Below are 19,517 nucleotides of genomic sequence, written 5' to 3'. Positions count from 1 at the left end.
AAACATCAAATTAACAATAACAGTTTTATTTATTTTAAAAAAGCACATTGTATCTATTTGACAAAGGTAGATAATTAGTTGTGCAAAAGTTAATTCAGCTTCAGTTGCACTATTTAAACAAGACAATGAATACTATGCCAAATTACATAAATCTATTCTAGTCTTCCTTCCTGCTTCTGCTCTTCAGCTTAAATGTGGTAGAAAGAATCAGACGTGAGTGCATGTGAGCTCTTTGCGTTATATTTAATTTTTAAAAGATTTTTTTATTTATTTAACTAGCCATTACGCATCTCCACCTTTAGACAAAAGTGGATTTCAGCAGATATATTAGAGCCCATGGCAGCTTTCCTGCAGCTGTGTGGTTGAGCTGAAATCCAAAGTGTGTATTTTAGCACAGTGCCAGTATTCTGTTGAGACAGAAAAGCAGGCGTTGCTTCCAGACTTAAACAACAACATCAGGCCTGGCCTCACCCTGATTGGGCTTTCAGACAAGACCATCACAAACTGCCTAATCGTGGAAGCCACAGCCTGGATAATTCTGTCTCCTACAGAACCATCTGGAATAACAAACAAATTTGCAGCAAAACATAAGTGGCTTTGTATGTAATGAAACAAAAGTATAAAAGTGGTTTTATCAGATCAGTAATACTACATAATGATGTTTTAGTTCATTAATCTGAGCAATAGATCAGACTAATGACATTCGTCACTCAAGAAGTGTTAAATTTGCACATAAAACGGCAAATTTCTATATAAAAATATATGACTTAATTGAGATAATTGTGTATAGCTAACACCCCGGTTTCATTGGGGTGACAAACCACACTCTTGTGACTGTGGTGACAAAATGATGTTATATTGTGCATTTTTACGTGTCACACTAAGGACCATGCACAAGAAGATGTGGTCAATAGCTGCCTTCTGAATGAAGAAATGGCGCCAGCTCCTCCGCATACCTTTCCTCAAAGCAGACATGGGGGAGTCGAGCTGATATCAGCACTTCCTTTCTTTTTCCCTCATATACTCCCTTCAATTCTGTCTGAGGTGCACTGATTTTTCTGGAGACGGAAATCTGAGCTTTAAACTAGTTTTATGACTCCAGGTAAGGTCTGGCCTTTTCAAGTCCTTCCTGCAGGAAGCGGATGTATGTGGAGGTTGACGGATCTTCAAAACCTGCTGAGAAACTCAGAGATGGCCCCTCTTCCTCAGGTTTCATGGATGTCTGGTCCAGGAAATTATTAGCATTGATGTGATGGACCTGGAGAAGTTACAGTGATATTAATCTAAGCAACTTGAATAAGGTTGGCACAGATTAAGAAATCTAAAGCAGACTCACCACAGTGCCGTTGGGCAGCGCCACCATCATCTCCACTGGAAAAGTATACATTTCCAAATGCAATCGAGCCTTTTCACTCAAATCCAGATTCTTTTTATCACCCTAAATGTAAGGAAAAGCACTTAATTAGCACTGATATGTGTCTAAAATGATAAGTTTTGGCTTAAAAAATATACATCAGCTAAAAAACGCAAACTCTTCACCTGCAGATCCTCCAGCTCTTTGACTAGAGACCAGCTGCTGATGAAGCTCTGGTTGAGTAAGGCCAGAACGGGCGAACTCTCGAGGACTGTCTCCCGAAGAGTCCGCCCTGAACCTATTGGAGATGAGGAGAAACAGAAGTGTACAGAACACAAATCAGAGAAACATCTAATATAGTTGAAAGAACTTGAGTACTCTAGCTTTAAAACACACTCTTACCAATGATTAACACTACCAGAAGATCTATGTCATGCTGACTATGGATACACTGAAATGAAAATTCTGGGCCACTGAAAACCAAAAATGCTTTATTATTTTAAATTAGCTTTTTTTGTATGATTGTATTAATATAGACAGGGCTATTCCAAACAGAAACAAGTCTACTACTACATAGAACTTTTATGTCGTGATGTTATTTGAGTGGACTTTTCCGATGAGCATGAGCCGAGCACACATGCATAGAGCGGAAAATTGAGCAGAGCATCAAATCACGCAGTGATAACAGCTAGAGCGAGAGGAAAACTGAGCGCTAAACACTGAGGGGCCGTTTTTCTTTTTCATCCAAAAACCAAAAACTCCATTTTGCGCCGATAATCTTCGGCTGCCGAAATTTCGGTGCACCCCTAATGCTGACCCATATGGCCGAATTTAGCTCTTCCAGCAGCATGTATGCTTTGTTATAGTCGACCATGGGTGTCTTACCTCAGCATGACTGGTCATCCAGGGATCCCCAGAGCAGAATGGAGTGAATCAGCTTTTTCTCAGCATCAGCTCTGCTAAAGGCCTCACTGAATGGTAAATATGGCACCTTCCAAAGAGAAGACCCATGTGTTTGACATTTTGAGTGAAAATTATGGGCTCCAAAAAAAACATACATGGATCAAACGTTCACAATTAGAAACATTTAGAAAATAGACGCACTCTTACAAATAAAGGTTCCTTATTGGCATCCATGGAACCTTTCCATTGCACTAAAGGTTCTTTAAATTATAAAAAATTTACTTTTAGAAACAAAAATGGTTATTTATTATGAATTTATTATGGTTCTTTGGGGAACCCTTCTTCTATGGCATTGGTGTGAAAACCCCCTTTTGAAACCTTTATTGGTAGTGTGAATTCATTTCATGCTGACTTCAAAGAACATTCATTGCAACAGCATTGCTGCAGACTCTTAATAACTGATTTCAGGTGCTCAAGTATGAATTTGTAGGAATTGTAGCAAGGGACTCACCTTTTTAAATGGGTACATTGTGACCTCCAAGCATCTTGATGCTTCTTCTCTGCTCAGCTCTGCACTCCAGACAATCTCCTCGAACACAAACTGAATGGGCTCACCTCCCTCCCCTCGGCTGTCAATCACGTTCCCTTGCTCGTCATAGATCACTGAGGGAGTGGAGGGTCCTGCTGCCTTGAGCTCCATCTGTAAACATATACAGCCCGTTTTACTTTATGTATCATGTTTTAGCTAATCATGCCAAGATGACAGTAAAATAATCATTTAAGCTTTGATTCATCAGCAACGAGAAAAACTGATTAAAGAGCATGCAGTAAAATGTCAATGGAAGCAGTTTCAGTATTATGTATAACCATAAATCAAAACCCTCTGAATGTGTTGTACATAATTATCAGCTCTAACCTGAGGCAGGTATCCAATATCCACCTCCATGTTACTGCTCTCGCTGGCGCCATACAACCACTCCATGTCCACATTCAGAGTTCTGCCATATAAAACACACTCAATTGGGGCTGCACAATAACGGTTAAACAGATAATCACAAATATTTGATCACAATTACAATGATATAATCATGATTATTTTGATTTTAGTTTTTTTAAATACATTTCATTAGAATTATTGCACTTACATGGGAGCACAAATCAAGAGAACATGGTTTTATTTTACCTCATCTAGTTTTCTGGTTCATTATGTTTATTATATGAATTAACACACTCAACATTATTAAAAACTAAAACTGAGAAATTAATAATTTACTTCCAAATTATGTTAATGTTTTTCTATTTACATGAAAGCTTGTAGAGGCTTGTTACCAATGCAAAATAATGGAAAAGTCAAATGAAAACAATTTTGTCAGGAAAAAAACCCAGCAGGCAAAATGCACAGGCGATTATGCTTAATTTAATCGAGAGAAACAGAAGTGGTGATCATGATTAAAACAAGATTAATTACGCAGCCCAGCACTCAACACCTGAAAAGTGCTTATTCTTGCAGTTAGGAATAGTGGAGGGAAGACTGACTTGTCATTTGGGACGTAAAGATGAAACTCTCGGATGTGAGAAGCATCTTTAGAGAGGATGATGTTACCAGCAAACTGCCCAGGAGTGAACCAGAATGGAAAGTTGGGAACATCATTTAGCTGGAACTCCGCATGGATTCTGCAATTATTAACACAATACCATTAGAATCCGTTGGAGGCTCACAGTTAAAATAAAGTTAAAACAGAAGATTTCAAACAGTTACATGCACAGTAGATTACTAAAATTTAGATTTCTAGCATGGCAGTTTTTTTTAACTCACCTGAAAACAATGTCATAATAAAAGTCACTAGCAGCCCGTATACAAGCCACGGCTCCCTGTGGAGCAAAGCGGGATTTCACAAAGGGCCGCGGGTGGAACATACTCAGCAGAGAGTGGATCAGCACCTGCAAAACAATGACAATCACGTCACCCATCTACAACTAAAGAGATCGAATCAATCTCCTTCTTGATCAAAATACTCTTCACAATCTCAGATAACCTATTATTCATCAAGTTGCTTTTAATAAATACAAGTGATATTAAATTAAAATTGTTTAATGGGTGTGAACAATGAGCATCTAAGCTCACTGAACTAATTTCAAAATTTTAAAGGTATATTTGTACCTCTTTGCCTCGCGGAGTGGGAGGATGATAACGGTTATTGGGAAGGTAGCCAGTGAAAATGTTCAATTCGCTGGGAACAATCCACCAAGTGTCACCCAGGGCAGATTTACCACTGGGTGGCAAGAAGGCCTTGAACCGACTGGCATAAAACGTGGATGAAGGAACAGCTGGACGTTTCCAAGACCGCAGCCCACTAAGAGAGCTGTGTGAAACCTGTTGAGAAGGACACTGCACTCAATTTACCTTATACACCCATTTTTAGTATGTACCTTGTAATGGGTCCAAGTTGTATAATTTATAAAATTTAATTTTAAAAATAATAAAATAAATAAATACATTAATAATTATTATTACTTTGAATTGTTCTTATTACTGGTCATTTTCATAATATATATATATATATATATATATATATATCATCACCCTGTCTGTTTATATCATTGTTTAGTGACAAATGTATAAATAATGAAGTCTAATGTTTAAATTACCCCTAGAAAGCCATCTTTGCTCTTAGTCATGCTTTCCAGTAGTAATGGCTGCATTTGAGCATGTATGGTCAGCGTCTCTCCATTTGGGTCATGTGGTATCTCCTCTTCAAACTCTGGAGGAGGTTCCACACCTTCAGGAAACAGAGATGGACATCAGGCATTACAACAATGTGAAAAATGCATTGCTTTAAAACTTCTACAGTGATGAATACTGACATTGAAGCACATTAATTCTGCTTTAATAGACTATATCTGCCAGTGAAAGGATGTTAATGCTCTGCAAGAGTACAGACAGGGTAAATAATACCTGTGAGTTTTTCTGCAATAGGTTTGAATTCCTCTGGACTGAGATAAAGGTCATGATCAGTATCCAGGGATGAGAAGAAAAAGAGTCCATCTGCTCCCAACGCCTTCAATCCTGCTTCCTACAATAGATGCAATCCAAACAGAGAAGAAACCTCAGCAATTTTACAGGCTGCTCCCATTAATGAAAGAACTAGTAATTGTAAAACAGGCTAATTTTGCGATTAGTTCTTTTGAACAGTTTGTTGAAATTATTAGACATTCTCTGAAATTATTTTACCACATTGTAATTATGTCTTCCCGTTTATTGTAATTTTGTCAATAAATATTATTTATTAACTTTCATGCTTATTATTTTTACACGACTTGACTTTTACAGAACTACTCGGACCGATCCAGTCAGATTCGTTGGTGATTAATTTTAGACCGTCCCTGCGTCCCAATGTGCATACTATCCACCCTATCTGCCCTAAATAGTATTGACAATTACTAATGTCACATACTATTTAGGATGGATAGTATGCACATTGGGACGCAGGCCATTTTAACCGGTTCAACTGATTCATTGAAAAGATTCGACTCAAAAGAACGAACCATTCGTTTGGAAAGCACAGCTAAATACACCCGAGGGCAAAAAAACAATGATGGCTGAGTCGATTTATTTTTAACTGAATTACTGACCTACTTTTTATGTTGTGTCTACTCTGGGTTTATTGTCAGTCTTAGAAGGAGGGCAACCAGGAGAATGTCTAATGTAGGAAGTGACAGAATTAACAGTGATGTATGAAAAAGAGGGGGGTTGGTTGGTGTTCTAACAGTCTTTCCCAGCTGTGGCAATTACCCAACCCTTGTAAAACAGCGGGCAGCTGGAGCAGATGCAAGTTTACTGTTCGCAAATAACAAAAGAGGACGTGGCAAAGAGAGCAAGTCTGTAGCCAAATTCATTACACTTTAAACGAATATTAAAAGAGGAGTGTATAAAGATAAATAAACTTACTGCATTTTTAGCCAAGTTAAGTCAACTACAAAGACAACATGTGGCTTGAACAGCTACAATAAGACAATCACGCAATATCTCTAGAATGGCTCTGGGAAGCATCCCTCCTTCAGGCGTCAAACTGCAATGAAAATCTGACCAAACTGGTATAACTTACATGTCGTTTCACAAGCTGGATGTCCTGATAATATTTAATGCAGAAGCCGATGAAAGGAACAGCAGCGATTATGAGTAAGCTGAAGAGCTGCTTGAAACGTGAGCGGGCGCGTCTGCTGGATGGAGTCGCGCGATCTTCATCATGATGATCATCCGTTGGGTCTCCAACAGTAGTTTTATCCACGTCTGCGGCCATACTCTAATAAATGTCTCTATCTGCTCTGTAAATCACTACAGGGGCATAAAACAGCCCAGGGTGAAAACAAGACTCTTAAGTGAAATCACACTGTAGCGGAGCAGGAGGAAATCACTCCTGCTTCTCCGAGATTTCTCCTGCTAGTGGATCATGTCTGACTGACGCTCTTAAAGGGCCAGTGCGCACATTTGTGTCTAACACTTTGGGTGTGTGATGATCAAATCTAGGGATCTGCGGCTGCCTATCTAGACAACATTCGGAACGTGGCTATGATGGCAAAAATACTGTCTAGATAGGCAGCAGAGTAGGTTTTAAAACACAGTATATAATGTGTGACCATAATTATACGGTTCGAGGCCAGAGAATGTACTGTCTCTGTATTTTTGTCCTTCGTATTGCTAATAGAGTTAAATATTCGCGTAATGTCCATGAATGATAAGGGCATTTCAACCACAGGGCGACTAGACGTGAACACAGTTAATATTAAGTGAAAACAGAGGAATTGGGTCAATAATATTTTTAAGATTTAAGAAACAATGAATGACTTATAAAGGATCTGTACATTTACAACTGTGGCAATTCCAACCATAAAACCATAATGCAGGGTCCCACTCTTTAATAAATACATTTCCATGTTTCTTACATGACAAATAATTTATAGTTTGATGGCATGGATTATGGTTTACATTATACATTTAACTGCCATTGTTCAAGAAGGGCACATTACAGATATAAACTATAATATGCTATAGGTGAAAAATTACAATGGCACAGTGTAAGAGTGTAGAGGGTGCTGAACTACATTTGAGAGGAGACATTAATGGATTTATAATTTTATTTCAGCTCTCTTAAAGCACATTTATTTAGTATATATACACACTCACAAAGAGTAAACACTGTGAGGCTTACAGTCCCAGAAGGTTGCTTGTTGTAAGCAGACTTTAACAACTTAATTTCAGAAGTGTATGAAAGTAGTCAGCTGTTCCAGGACTTCTCCAAAATCAAACAGAGTCTAAATTTACTGAGAATTAATATTCATAAAATATTATATCAACTTATTCTAACTTGTAATACACCTGACACTGAAAAAAAAAAAAAAAAAAAGTATATATATATATATATATATATATATATATATATATATATATATTTTTTTTTTTTTTTTTATATGAGAGAGAGAGGAGTTTTTCCATCATCATAAATTATTTTCAGCTCTGAAAAAGGTTAAATTGTTGGTCTGAGTCCAGACCTAATGGTTTTACTCAGAAGAGTCCATAGATGGGTAGAAGATGTTTTTCAGTCCATATTCTCCTCGACTTGCTGTGTGTGAACCTCTATGGTTTTGGGTGGGATGTAAGAGCCCATTCCTGCTGCCCGCTCTGCCTCAGCTTGTGTATACGGCTCTTCCCTCAGCTTTTTCAGTCTTAAAAAAAAAGGAAAAAAAGAAAAGAAAAAAGAAAAAATATATATCAAGCATAATTTTATTCGAGTTACGTAGGTAAATGTATTTTATATATGATCCAAAGATTCAATTTTAAGGATGAGAAGAGGAAGATGATGAGGCTCTGCTCACCGTTTTTTATGAAGTTTGGTCTTGAAATGCTCTTTCATGGTTTTCAAATCAACAAAATATCTCCTGCAAAACAGGAAGAAGAAAAAAAAAACATTTAAGATAAAACACTGATTTTATGGTGTGTGCGTGCTTTGTTTTCAGTGATGGTGAGGTGTGACTTACGCGCAGTGCAGACAGTAATGCTGGGCACTGCCTGTAACATCATAATCGACATCTTGCTTTAATAACTTGGCAGCATTTCCAGGGGTCATGTCTACATGGATCTGGTCAAGGTCCTTTGTCCTGCGCTTGGTCTTCCATGTCTTGGCAATATGCTTCTTCTTGGTACTTCTGTGGCTTCCTACCTGTTTGGACTTACCCATGATCTGAAACCAAGAGGAGAAAACAGTTTTAAAATTTCTGAAGTGAGTTTAGGGAGTTTTGAACTTCTCCAAAAGACTGTATCATTGAACTAAAAGATGTCATTACAACTAAAATCTGCCGTCTGAACCTCAAGTTGTTCCAAACTTGTATGAGTTTCTTTCTTATGCTGAACACAAAAGAAGATATTTTGAAGAATATGGGTAACCAAACACGAACCCCATTGACTTCCATAGTATCGAAAAAATACTATGGAAGTCTATGGGGTTCGTCAACTGTTTGGTTACTGACATTCTTCAAAATATATTTTAGTGTTCAGCAGAATAAAGAAACTCAAACAGGTTTGGAGCAACTTGAGGGTGAGTAAACCCCTTTTTTGGTGAACTATCCTTTAATCTGTCAACAGAAAAGTTGAGCTATCAAATATCAGAGCAATACATAAAATAAAAAATACAATTAAATTTAAATTAAAGCTCCAATCTGAAAATTAGCAAAATGGGGTCATACAAGTTCGTATGACAGTGGTATATCACTCGCAAAAACAATCAAGCAAATCAAATACATTCAACAAAAACATCCACTCAAAACATCTTTACGTTCTTTCTATCTCGCAGTAAGCGCCCTTTCATCAAGTTGTCATTATGAATTATGGATCTGTAAAGCAGAAGTGATGAAGATATATAATTATTATTACTTTACTCACGTTAACACGCAGCTGCCTCACCGTAAACACGTTGGACAAACGCACGAATAACTTCCGGGTCGGCAGGCGGCGGCGCGCTCGTGTTATCTGCGCGTTCACCTCTAGAGGGCTGTACAGACAGCACACGACTCAAAGCAATCAGACGAAGCAGAGTTGTTGCGTCGTTGCTATGGAGGTGTCAAGAGTTTTTAATAAAGCGTTTACTAAAACCAATTAAATACACCATCATGTCTGGTAAACATATTCATAATATATAATACCGTAATAAATGTTCTGATTATAAATGCTTGTTACTTGCTGAACAACTTAAACTATGTTTTTTTTTGTTTTTTTTTGCTGTTACTTCAAGATATAAAAGTCTTATTGATTTAACTTTGCTATTCTTTGTTGCAGAGACTACAACACTTAAAATCTCTTACATTTTTCCAAATGGAGACAAATATGGTGAGTTAGCTGTCAGCTTTTGACATTACAATTATTTCATTAAGCACATTGAAAAGATGTCTGTTTGTGTGTTGTGATTAGAGGGCGAGTGCTCTCATACTTCAGATGGTGTGGTTATAAGGAAAGGGTCTGGCACACAGACATCAGCCTCTGGACTTACATACACTGGGGAATGGGCCAATGATAAGGTCTCTCTCTCTCTCTCTCTCTGTGTGTGTGTGTGTGTGTGTGTATGTGTGATATGATTTAAAAAAATAACCTATTTCAATAAGTGAAGCAGTCACATGTGCGCTAAAGCTCTGTGCAGGACTGAAAGTCAGTGACACACTGGAACTTCAGTCATATGATATCCTTTCATAGCCTACTGTTATTTATGCATGTACCTCTATTTTGAGTGGATTATGCAGCAAAGTTCATTAAATGTAAATTAAAAGTGAAATAAAATGTGATTTTAGTCATTAAGTCTTGGTTGCTGTTGTTGTGGCCAGCAGATGAATGGCAGAGGAACTCTTACACACCCATCAGGGGCAATTTACAGTGGCCTGTTCAAAGACAACATGTATCATGGCAAAGGAACTTACAGATTTCCTGATGGGACAGAATACACTGGAAACTTCCACAACAACAGGTGAAACAATATAAAATCAATCCTTGGTCTCAATAACAACCTGATTTTATATGCAAACATATGCAAAAAAAAAAAAAAAGGTTACTTATGTGTTTTTTTTTTGCAGATTAGAAGGTGACGGGGAGTTTACAGATTCACAAGGACTTTTGTGGACTGGGATGTTCCATAACAAAGCAGCACTGGGGCTGAAGCTCAAAGTCAACATGTGACATGCACAGATACACACACCATTTAAATGAATACAGTGAAACCCTTTGGCACTCAATAAAATGTCAAAGTTGTTTGACAGAAAGTGCTTTATTGTTTTAGTTTTTTAATTTAATCACTGGATCAAGCTCAACTTTAAAAGATATTTTGAAGCACTGAATTATCAAATAGCGATAGTACAATATGAGGCATATTTTCAAGATAACTTGAGGCAAATCACTAAGAATTAACGCCTGTGAAACTACTGAGAGAGATCTAAGATACACATTGATGCATTGACCACAGCTAGCAATCCTGAGGCATTGATGTAATCTGTTACACAGATGAAATGACTTCAGTTCCAGCAGCATCCACTGACGATCAAGAACACATGTTCTTACACACTGCACTTCAGAAAGAATCATGACTTTGTTTTGTGCGAGGAATGTGACTCTCTGTGTAAAGCCATTGGTGGAGTGCATCTCCAAAATACACGAGCATGCACAAGCAGCTGAGCTCATGACTGGGGTGAGAAGTCAGGAGTTGTGTAAGAGCGTGAAGCTCAATTTCCTGTCCTCTGGAGTGAGAACGTGTTTACTGTGAATCAGGAAAGCTCAATCCTGTTCCTAGAGATCTATCGCCCTGCAGGCCACTTCTAATCCTGCTTTAAATAAACCTGAAGCTCCAGTGCATTTGATTAGACTTGAAACTGAATAACTTGTTGTTTTTTTCATTGCTATACCTTAATTTAATTTGGTATGACTCAGTGTTCACTTCTGAGTTTATGACAATAATTTTGTGGGTGTTTTTGCTCATGTGTCTAACGAATCCTTTCCAGAGCTGATACAGAGTTCATTGTAAAATGGAAAATTGGTCTTAAAGGTTGAAGAGGAAATTAAATCGTCTGATTTTGAGCCATAAAAATGCTAACAGCCGTCTCTATCTTTCTCCCTCTCTCCCTTCATCCATCCACTTACTGTAAAACAAGGCCTCTTTTTGTCTTCGACTTCATCAGACTCACATGTTTCAAAGAGGAGGGGAATAGATAGGTGGGACAGATGAGAGAGTGAGAAAGAAAGAAAAGTGATAGAAAGACAAAAGTCACAGAGTCAGAGAGCTCTCATGTCATTTCTAACCATTTCTAAACATAGAAGTGTGACATTTTATCAGCTTGTAAAACTGTTAGTTTGAGTAAAGAAACTCGACTAGGAAGGATCCAAACCACAGAACAATCCTGGATTTGGACCTGGAAGACCATCAGATCATGGAGAATGGCAAAATAGAGGGTAAACAATATTTTCTTTTAAATCGGAAGAAATGCTTAGATCTTCCATCATGCTTCTTTATTTACATAAATAATTGATCATTAACAATGACGTCCACTTCAGAGTTCAAGTAATGGCTTCTCTTGTGCATGTTTCTGTCAGCTTCAGTATGATACAGTTTATGTTTCTGTATGAAAGTATATGTTTGTGTGTTCTTGCAGGTACAGGTAATGACATAGATGCTGTAGACCTTCAGGTAATCTAAATTGCTCTCTCTCTCTCTCTCTCTTACTCTAAATAGATTAAGAAATTGTGAGAAAATACATTTTCAATTTTCTACACGCTTGTTTTAAGTACATTGTTTAAATAAATGCTAATTCTAATCACACGCACACAGATTACAGCTGTTAAGAAAGTAAAAGTCATTGAGACAATGAATCGCTAATAGGAAGAGTGTGACTGAACTCGGGCCACATTTAGTTTGACTCTCCCTAATGCTAATCCTGTTTAACCTTCATCTCTTTTTTCCTTCTGTCTTCTCTGGTTTTGTCTCTTATCAGTCCCGGTGACCTCTGACTCCTTGTTTCAGTTGCAGGCAATGTGGGTGGAGCTAAAATCTGGAGTTGGAAGCGTGGTCGAAGATTTTGCCACCCTACGGCAAACCTACAGCCGATTGGAGGAGAAGGTCTCCACCTATCAGCAAGAAACTAATGACAAGATCCTGTCTCTCAGAAACACACTTAACACATTACAGGTTCTTACACACACATATTATGTGACTTAAGACAAGTGGATAAGCACACTACCTTTCAAATTTTGGGTCAGTAAGATTCTTAAAAAAAAAAAATTAATACTTTTATTCAGTAAGGATGTATTAAGTTGATGAAAAAACTTCTGAACTTTCTATTCATCAAAGCTGAAAGTAGTTTCACTGTTTTCACAAAAGTGTTAAGCATCCCAACTGTTTTACCATTGATAATGTTTTTTGAGTGCCAAGTCAGCATATTAGAATGATTTCTGAAGTATCATGTGACACTATTGGCTGCTGAAAACTCAATTTTGCCATCACAGATATAAATTACAATTTAAAATATATTCAAATAGAAACCAACTATTTTAAATTGTAATAATATTTCACAAAATAACAGTTTTTACTCTATTTTTGGTCAAATAAATGCAGCCTTGGTAAGACTTAAAAAACATTAAAAAATGTACCAGACCATTGTACCAAAAATGTACCAACTTTTGAATGGTAGTGTATTTTATGTACAAATTTAAATTAATATATATATTTTTAAATAAATTAAATGATATTAAAATAGTCAAAATATATTGCAGTGCTTTTCTAGAATATACTTTTTTTTTATTCTATTTCATGTTTTTTTTCTGTACTTTCATTTAAAAATGTTGCTCATATTTTGGTTATATTGTATTTTTTTATTTTGTGTGTGTGTGTGTGTGTGCAGGAAGACATAAGTACAGTTCAAACGCAGCTCTCTGAGGTCCGGAGCAACCAAAAAGACCAACAGAGGGACCTGGACCTCATGCAGAGCACACAACACAGGTCTTACACATTGTCTGTTAAATTGCTTAATATTCTTTTACAATTTATGCTACAGTATATTAAACATTCAATTTGCAAGCTTCAAAATATATAAACATGCTGGATCATTGACAGTCACAGGAAAGGCTCAAGGGGGGAGGGGTCACTGGATGGCCACGCCTCTCCGAACAGCCAAACAGAACTCAGTCTCATTCAGCATTACATCAGTAGCCTGTCAGCCAATCCGAGTGAGTATAACAATTTAGAGTTGGATGTCTAATGAATGAATTTTTTTGTACTATAAACACGTGTCTAACAAGCATAAGCTATAGCTGGAAATGATTGCATGATAGTGTATAAGTTTAATAAGATGTTTGTTTAGACTATTATCCTGAGCATGACGGTCAAAAAAAGTCTTCAATCTGGAGGGAGAAGAAAAACAGCCGAGATCTGAAAGAACAAAACAACTCTGCTATAAGTGAGTGATATGCAGTGGAATAGAAGTGGAAAGAACTGAAAAATGAACAAAGAGTTTTAAAATCATGTCTTTTTTCAGCTCAGAGGCAGACGGCAGCGCTGGAGCTTTTGGAGTCTGAAAGAGTGTATGTGTCGTATCTCTCACTCCTGCTAAAGGCCAACATCAGTTTTAACGGCTCAGAGAACCTCAACGTCAAAGATAAACGGTAACTATGTATCACTCTCACACATATAGCATCATCTCAGAGTCAAAAAGTGGACAAAAGTATCCAGATCATCACACAAACTGCAATTAGACAACAACAGTGCTTAACAGAGACTCTAATATAATGTCTGTTATGAAACAGGATAGTATAAAGCAGGTTTTGGTACTCAACACATACACATCTACATATTTTCTTCTCTCATCTGTTGTTGATTTGAGTATTGACACATTTGATGTAAAACTGTGTTTTGAGGCACATCATGCTGCTTTATTATTCTCTTTTCTCTCTCTCAGGCCTTTCCCTCCCTCTCTGCGTTTCTTGATTCAGCAGCATCTGGAACTCCTGCACCTTCTCCAGGAGAGAGTTCTTAAGAGCCACTGGCAAGGCATCATGGGAGATGTATTTTTAAGGCTCACCAGCAAAGAAGTAAAATATTATAATGAGTGAAAATGAGCAACATTTACCATCCTACCTTCTCCTATAGTCCACTATGTAATATCAAATGTGTGTTTTGCAGAGTGATTTTCTGGACCATTATGTATCGTATCTACGGGACTTGCCAGAATGTTTGACGGTTGTAAGTCTGTTTTCCTCTTCAAAATCAGGCAGCTTACTGGAGGTAGGTATACATACACAAGTTTTATATTTAATAAATACAAAATTAAAAAGACTTAACACTTCATATTTTTAAAGATCCTGATATTTGAGGCACACAGAGGCAGATTTAATACTATTATATCTGAGAAATATAGTTTCATTTCATTTTTACCAGCTGTCGGGTTGATATAGTCATGTTAAATAATATTAACATTAATGGTGACCATGATTACAAAAATAAATGAATAATACAAATTATATTAATTTTAATTATTATATTAATCAAATTATATTTATCATTGAGAATAAATATATAATAATTAATGTTTATTTAATATTTACTAATTAAAAGTTTGTTATAATATATAATAGATATATGCTCATGTATCTTAGATGTTTGTATTGGCTCTATATTTACATAATTCTTGATATACGGACTGTCCTGTGTATATTTTGCATATTATGTCTTATTTATTTGTTTTGTGTAATTTTTTTGTCATTCAACCTGCTGTATAACTGACCAGTCTACCTTTTTATTTATTTATTTTGTTGCTTTTGTTTGATTTCCACTTACTATTGCATGGCTGATTGTTTGTATATGTCATTTTGTATGTTAAAAGATGAGAAAATAATCACAAATTTATAAAAAAATATTTTTTTACTAAAACCAGATCATTTAGATGTTACCACATGAAACATGTTTAGTTTACCTAGCAAAAATGTAGATGAATCTACACGGCTGCTTTCTGATTTGCTGTATGCATTCGAATCCAGAGTGACATCACAGGGGATGAGACACGTCCATCGCTGCACTCTCTGCTTTTACAGCCTGTCCAACGTATCCCAGAATACCATACACTCCTGCAGGTAATCAGACTCATCTTTATTGTCATACTAATAGCATTGTATGTTTATAGGTTGTGCATGTTTGATGAAGTGACACTTGTGAAATCACCTTGGTCAAGTATTGCAACATAAAAACTGTCCAATCAAGAAAATGCATGCTGTATATATGTGTTCATTTGTATTTCATGTGTTTTACAGAGTCTTCTGCAGCAGACAGAGTCAGAGCATCCGGACTATTACCTGTTACTTGTGTCTGTGCAACAACTCCGATCTTTCATGACCCAGTATAGCCATTTACTACAGCACAACCAGGAGCTTCTGCATGACCACAGTCATGCCCTGCGTGAACACACACACAACCTGTGTACGCACCAACAGGAGCGCCCCTCACACACCCGGAAAGAGCTAAGCAGGTAAGTGCAAAAGAACAAATATGTTTGTTATTGTGTTATAAGTCTTACTGGCTCTTTTTTTTCATGTCAGGTCTACAGTGAGACAGCTGTATAAAGTCGACTATGAGAAAAATTACAGCAGTAACAGTGCACAAAAGTGAGTACATAGACACACCAACCAATAGATATTACAAAATGATCTCTCTGTGAATTTATGGGTTTCTTCAACTTCAGACCCATTTTTTTTTGTGGTACTTTTCAAATGCCATTTATGAAAAGATTAGATTTTTTTAATGAATATATAAGCTAGTTTAATTATAAATCTAATAATCCTAATAAAAAATATGAATTATATTTAAAACTATGATAATTTAAACAAAGAATAAAACGAATATAAACTATTGTATTGTATTAAATATTTAATAATTATATAAAAAAAATATTTTCCTGATAAACAATGTTGTTTCAAAAGTTAGTGAACTACTAAACAAGAGTCTAACTGAAGAGTGTGTTTGAGATAAAATTTGAGACATTGACTACCGTTGAAAAACATAAAATAACAAAATAATCTTACCAATCCCAAACTTTTGAACGGTAGGGTATGTATGGAAGCTTATTTTCACCAATGAATAAAAAAAAAGGTAACTGCGACTTTTTAATCTCATAATTCAGATTTTTTCTGAAGATTTAGACAAAAATATATATACTAGAAATTATGACTTTTTGATTTTAAAGTTATAAAGTCATGTGTGAGATAAAAAAAATTGCAATTACATTTTAATTTTAGTTACGCAATTACATCTCAAATAATGAGAAAAGGTGCCTGTAATTGGAGAAACACACTCATACATTTCCAATTTGTCTTTCTTTGTAAGTGATCCCTCTCGACGTAACAGACGCTACCCTGACTATGAAGCGATGCCCTATCACTACGATCCAGAAATCCCGTCCCCTGTCTCCTTCCTGTCTGACTCTGACTCTCGCCACAAAGCTGTCTCAGTTCCTCTGCGCAGCATCCCAGAGACGGAAGGAGCAGGATCTGCCCTCACTGCACTCTTTCCCTACGGAACCGGAGACTACCACTACTCAAGCCCATCTCATTCCTCGGACTCGAGCATTGATATTGCCTTTGTGCACTGTAGTCCTTCCAATAGTCCACCTCGACAATCCCACAGTAGGGGGCGAAGTGCTGGGGGTGTGGTTTATAGGCCCAACAGGGCCTGTGTGTCCCCTGACTCTGCAGATATTGTGAGACCACAGCCTCTACAGGCAGTGCAGAGAAAGAGCAAATCACTGAATGGCCTGCAAATGGACAGTATTGATAGCCACACCCACCAGACAAAAAATCCTGCCCACCCGAGGCTGGAGCGTCAGTCAAGTGGCAAATCAAGACTCAGATCCAGCAGTCCAAAGCATAGATTCGAGACACACACTGACACAGAGGAGCAGCCACGACTAATAAATCAAAAGGTACACGCTCACACACATTTACATATTAATACTCAAACACACACACATGTATAATTGACAATTAGTGGTAACTAGCAACCCATAATTACCACTAAAAATCCTTCAGAACAACTTAGCAAACAACGTCATGCCAACCATAGATATACATACACAGATCCCTCATTAGCGGCTGTTTCTATGGGCCGCTATACATAAGGCGTCCGCCATATTGGAACAGTCAAAGCCGGTCCGTGAACATTCGAGAGCAAGTTGACTGAGCGTCTACAACCGTAGATGCATGTACAAATATCTGAAATAGACTTGAGTTACATAATACATGTAAAAACACAAACCAACACATTCTCTCCTCTGAAAGGTTATCCCATTTCTTCAGGAATTTTAACCTCGGCCGTTTCACAACCAGAAGCTGCACAATGTTGTGGCATCATTGATTCTTACTTTTTGTGACGACATGCTGACCGTTCCAAGATGGTGGCCGTGACGACGTGTCTTTAGCGGTCAATGTGGTATCTATGTATTCTTATCTATGTTGTAACCACCCACAACAGCGAAGCAATAGAAATACGTTAAAAAAAAAACCTAAAAAAACACCTTAGCAAGCAACATCATGGCAACCCCGACAAAACCCTAAAATTGTCCATAAATTAAAATGAAATGTTATTTGAATTAGTATGCTTTTATTTAACTGCAAGTGTGTGTGCAAGCTCATTCTGCTTGTTCCTCAGGATCCTAGAAGGCTGGTGTGGGAGGAGCTCAATTTGAGGGGTGTGTCTGATGACTATGACCACACCCCCTTGAGTGAACCTGGTAGGAAAGAAGGAAAAGGATTTAGGAACTCCTTCAAAAAGCTTTTTAAGAAGAAGTGAGTTCATAAGAATAGACACACGGATGCTTTGCTTTTACATACTGTACTCACACTTAAAGCCATGATACTTTGTATGTGTGTCTCAGGTCTAGTGACGGAAAGGAGAAGACAACAGTAAAAGCTGATTGTCAGAGCAGTGGAGATCTGGAGTCCACCAAAGCCCCTCATGCAGGAGACATTGACAGAGGAACTGCTGTTTAAACTGTTTTAGAGGTTAAAACTTGAGGTTCTCAACTGGTTTTGCTTCAGGACACAGATTTTACAATGAACATCAAGGGGTGACCCAACACACTTTTTGGTTTTTAGTGTTTGATCTCTAAATATCTCTTGAATGTCGATGCTTTCGGCAACCAGCAATTGTGGTCGGCACAATGTTTATTCTAGTTGCAAGTGAACCTGTGTTTAACATGGGTTTCTTTTGTGGTTTATTACACACAAGTCGTCCAAATGACAGGTAACTTTGCGTCAAAATACTGGAATACTGGAAGCAAAACCTTGTGTTTTCTCCTCCCTTTTAGGATTGTTAGAATAGACCTGCAAGGCTATGGCACATTTTTTGGCCACAACACCAGTTGAGAACCACTGTATTTCTCACACACAAAAAAAACCAAGCTGCTTCACAGCATAATTGAACATTTCTGACATAGCACAAAAAACATTTTGCATGATAAATCAATTTTCAATATAATTTTGGTCAGAATTTTGAGAAACAAAGAACATCTTGCATTGCTGACGCAAATATATACTCAAACATATAAACAAACAGGCAGACTTATCCATCTCTTGTTGGGTTTATGCTGGGTTGCATTGACAGGATGTAAAACTATATGTGATAAAATGATAAATTATATTAATAACTCTTAACTTAATTACAATAATTACTCATAAATAAAAAAATTATAAATACATGTATACTTTCCAAAAAAAAAAAAAAAAAATCTAATGTCATATGTACATACATTTGAATGCAATGTAAATGGTAATAATTAAAATAAAGTACAAATTGTAATATTTTAAGATAAACATTTATTTTTGAGTATAAATGTGTGTATGTGTACAGTCCTGGTCAGAATTATTGGCACCCTTGGTAAATATGAACAAAGAAGCCTGTGAAAATTAATCTGCATTAATTATTTTGATATTTTATTTAAATTCACAAAATCTCATCATCTATCATTTTATTGAAGTAAAATAATTTAAAATGAGGAGAAAATTTCTTTATGAAATAAATGTTTTTTCTCCAATACATGTTGGACGACAAGAGATTAGAGACCATTCTTCCATAAAGAATCTCTCCAGAACCTTCAAATTTCCAGGTCCATGTTGGTTTCTCTTCTCTTCAGTTTTCTATAGGGTTCAGGTCAGGGGACTGGGATAGCAGAACCTTCATTTTTGTGTTGATTT

The 19,517-nt window shown here is 36.8% G+C and overlaps 4 protein-coding genes across 5 annotated transcripts; 2 read left to right on the top strand and 2 right to left on the bottom strand.

The window, feature by feature from the left end:
• Nucleotide 1: 1 nt before the first annotated feature.
• On the bottom strand, nt 2-6,704 carry selenon (selenoprotein N). The gene is made up of 12 exons (XM_084392884.1): nt 6,364-6,704; nt 5,214-5,331; nt 4,907-5,037; nt 4,419-4,631; nt 4,074-4,198; nt 3,794-3,931; nt 3,174-3,255; nt 2,769-2,957; nt 2,240-2,345; nt 1,540-1,652; nt 1,337-1,438; nt 2-1,258 (listed from the first exon to the last, which is right to left on the bottom strand). The coding sequence occupies exons 1-12, from the start codon at nt 6,556-6,558 to the stop codon at nt 1,091-1,093; spliced, it is 1,680 nt and encodes a 559-aa protein (XP_084249010.1). The 5' UTR covers nt 6,559-6,704; the 3' UTR covers nt 2-1,090.
• Nucleotides 6,705-7,714: 1,010 nt separating this feature from the next.
• Nucleotides 7,715-9,257, bottom strand: znf593 (zinc finger protein 593). Its single transcript, XM_084394016.1, has 4 exons — nt 9,195-9,257; nt 8,294-8,496; nt 8,132-8,194; nt 7,715-7,981 (listed from the first exon to the last, which is right to left on the bottom strand). Exons 2-4 carry the CDS (start codon nt 8,491-8,493, stop codon nt 7,855-7,857), a joined length of 390 nt encoding a protein of 129 aa, XP_084250142.1. The 5' UTR covers nt 8,494-8,496; nt 9,195-9,257; the 3' UTR covers nt 7,715-7,854.
• A 56-nt stretch (nt 9,258-9,313) lies between these two features.
• On the top strand, nt 9,314-11,371 carry morn2 (MORN repeat containing 2). 2 transcript variants are annotated; one of them, XM_084393864.1, is made up of 5 exons: nt 9,314-9,428; nt 9,588-9,638; nt 9,720-9,826; nt 10,130-10,266; nt 10,373-11,371. In XM_084393864.1, exons 1-5 carry the CDS (start codon nt 9,422-9,424, stop codon nt 10,473-10,475), a joined length of 405 nt encoding a protein of 134 aa, XP_084249990.1. In that variant the 5' UTR covers nt 9,314-9,421; the 3' UTR covers nt 10,476-11,371. The 2 variants fall into 2 exon arrangements, with proteins under 2 accessions (XP_084249990.1, XP_084249989.1); XM_084393863.1 differs by having other exon boundaries at nt 9,342-9,428; nt 10,127-10,266; nt 10,373-10,675.
• A 145-nt stretch (nt 11,372-11,516) lies between these two features.
• On the top strand, nt 11,517-18,712 carry arhgef33 (Rho guanine nucleotide exchange factor (GEF) 33). The gene is made up of 15 exons (XM_084394307.1): nt 11,517-11,738; nt 11,939-11,973; nt 12,307-12,471; nt 13,184-13,281; nt 13,396-13,508; nt 13,643-13,738; nt 13,817-13,943; nt 14,237-14,369; nt 14,461-14,562; nt 15,315-15,407; nt 15,585-15,799; nt 15,870-15,935; nt 16,654-17,248; nt 17,974-18,110; nt 18,200-18,712. The coding sequence occupies exons 1-15, from the start codon at nt 11,717-11,719 to the stop codon at nt 18,312-18,314; spliced, it is 2,112 nt and encodes a 703-aa protein (XP_084250433.1). The 5' UTR covers nt 11,517-11,716; the 3' UTR covers nt 18,315-18,712.
• Nucleotides 18,713-19,517: the final 805 nt, after the last annotated feature.

This window comes from Rutilus rutilus (genome assembly GCF_951802725.1).
Source record: "Rutilus rutilus genome assembly, chromosome: 21".
Lineage (NCBI taxonomy): Eukaryota > Metazoa > Chordata > Actinopteri > Cypriniformes > Leuciscidae > Rutilus > Rutilus rutilus.
Note: the sequence above shows the minus strand (reverse complement) of the source record. Positions and strands in the feature narration are given on the sequence as shown.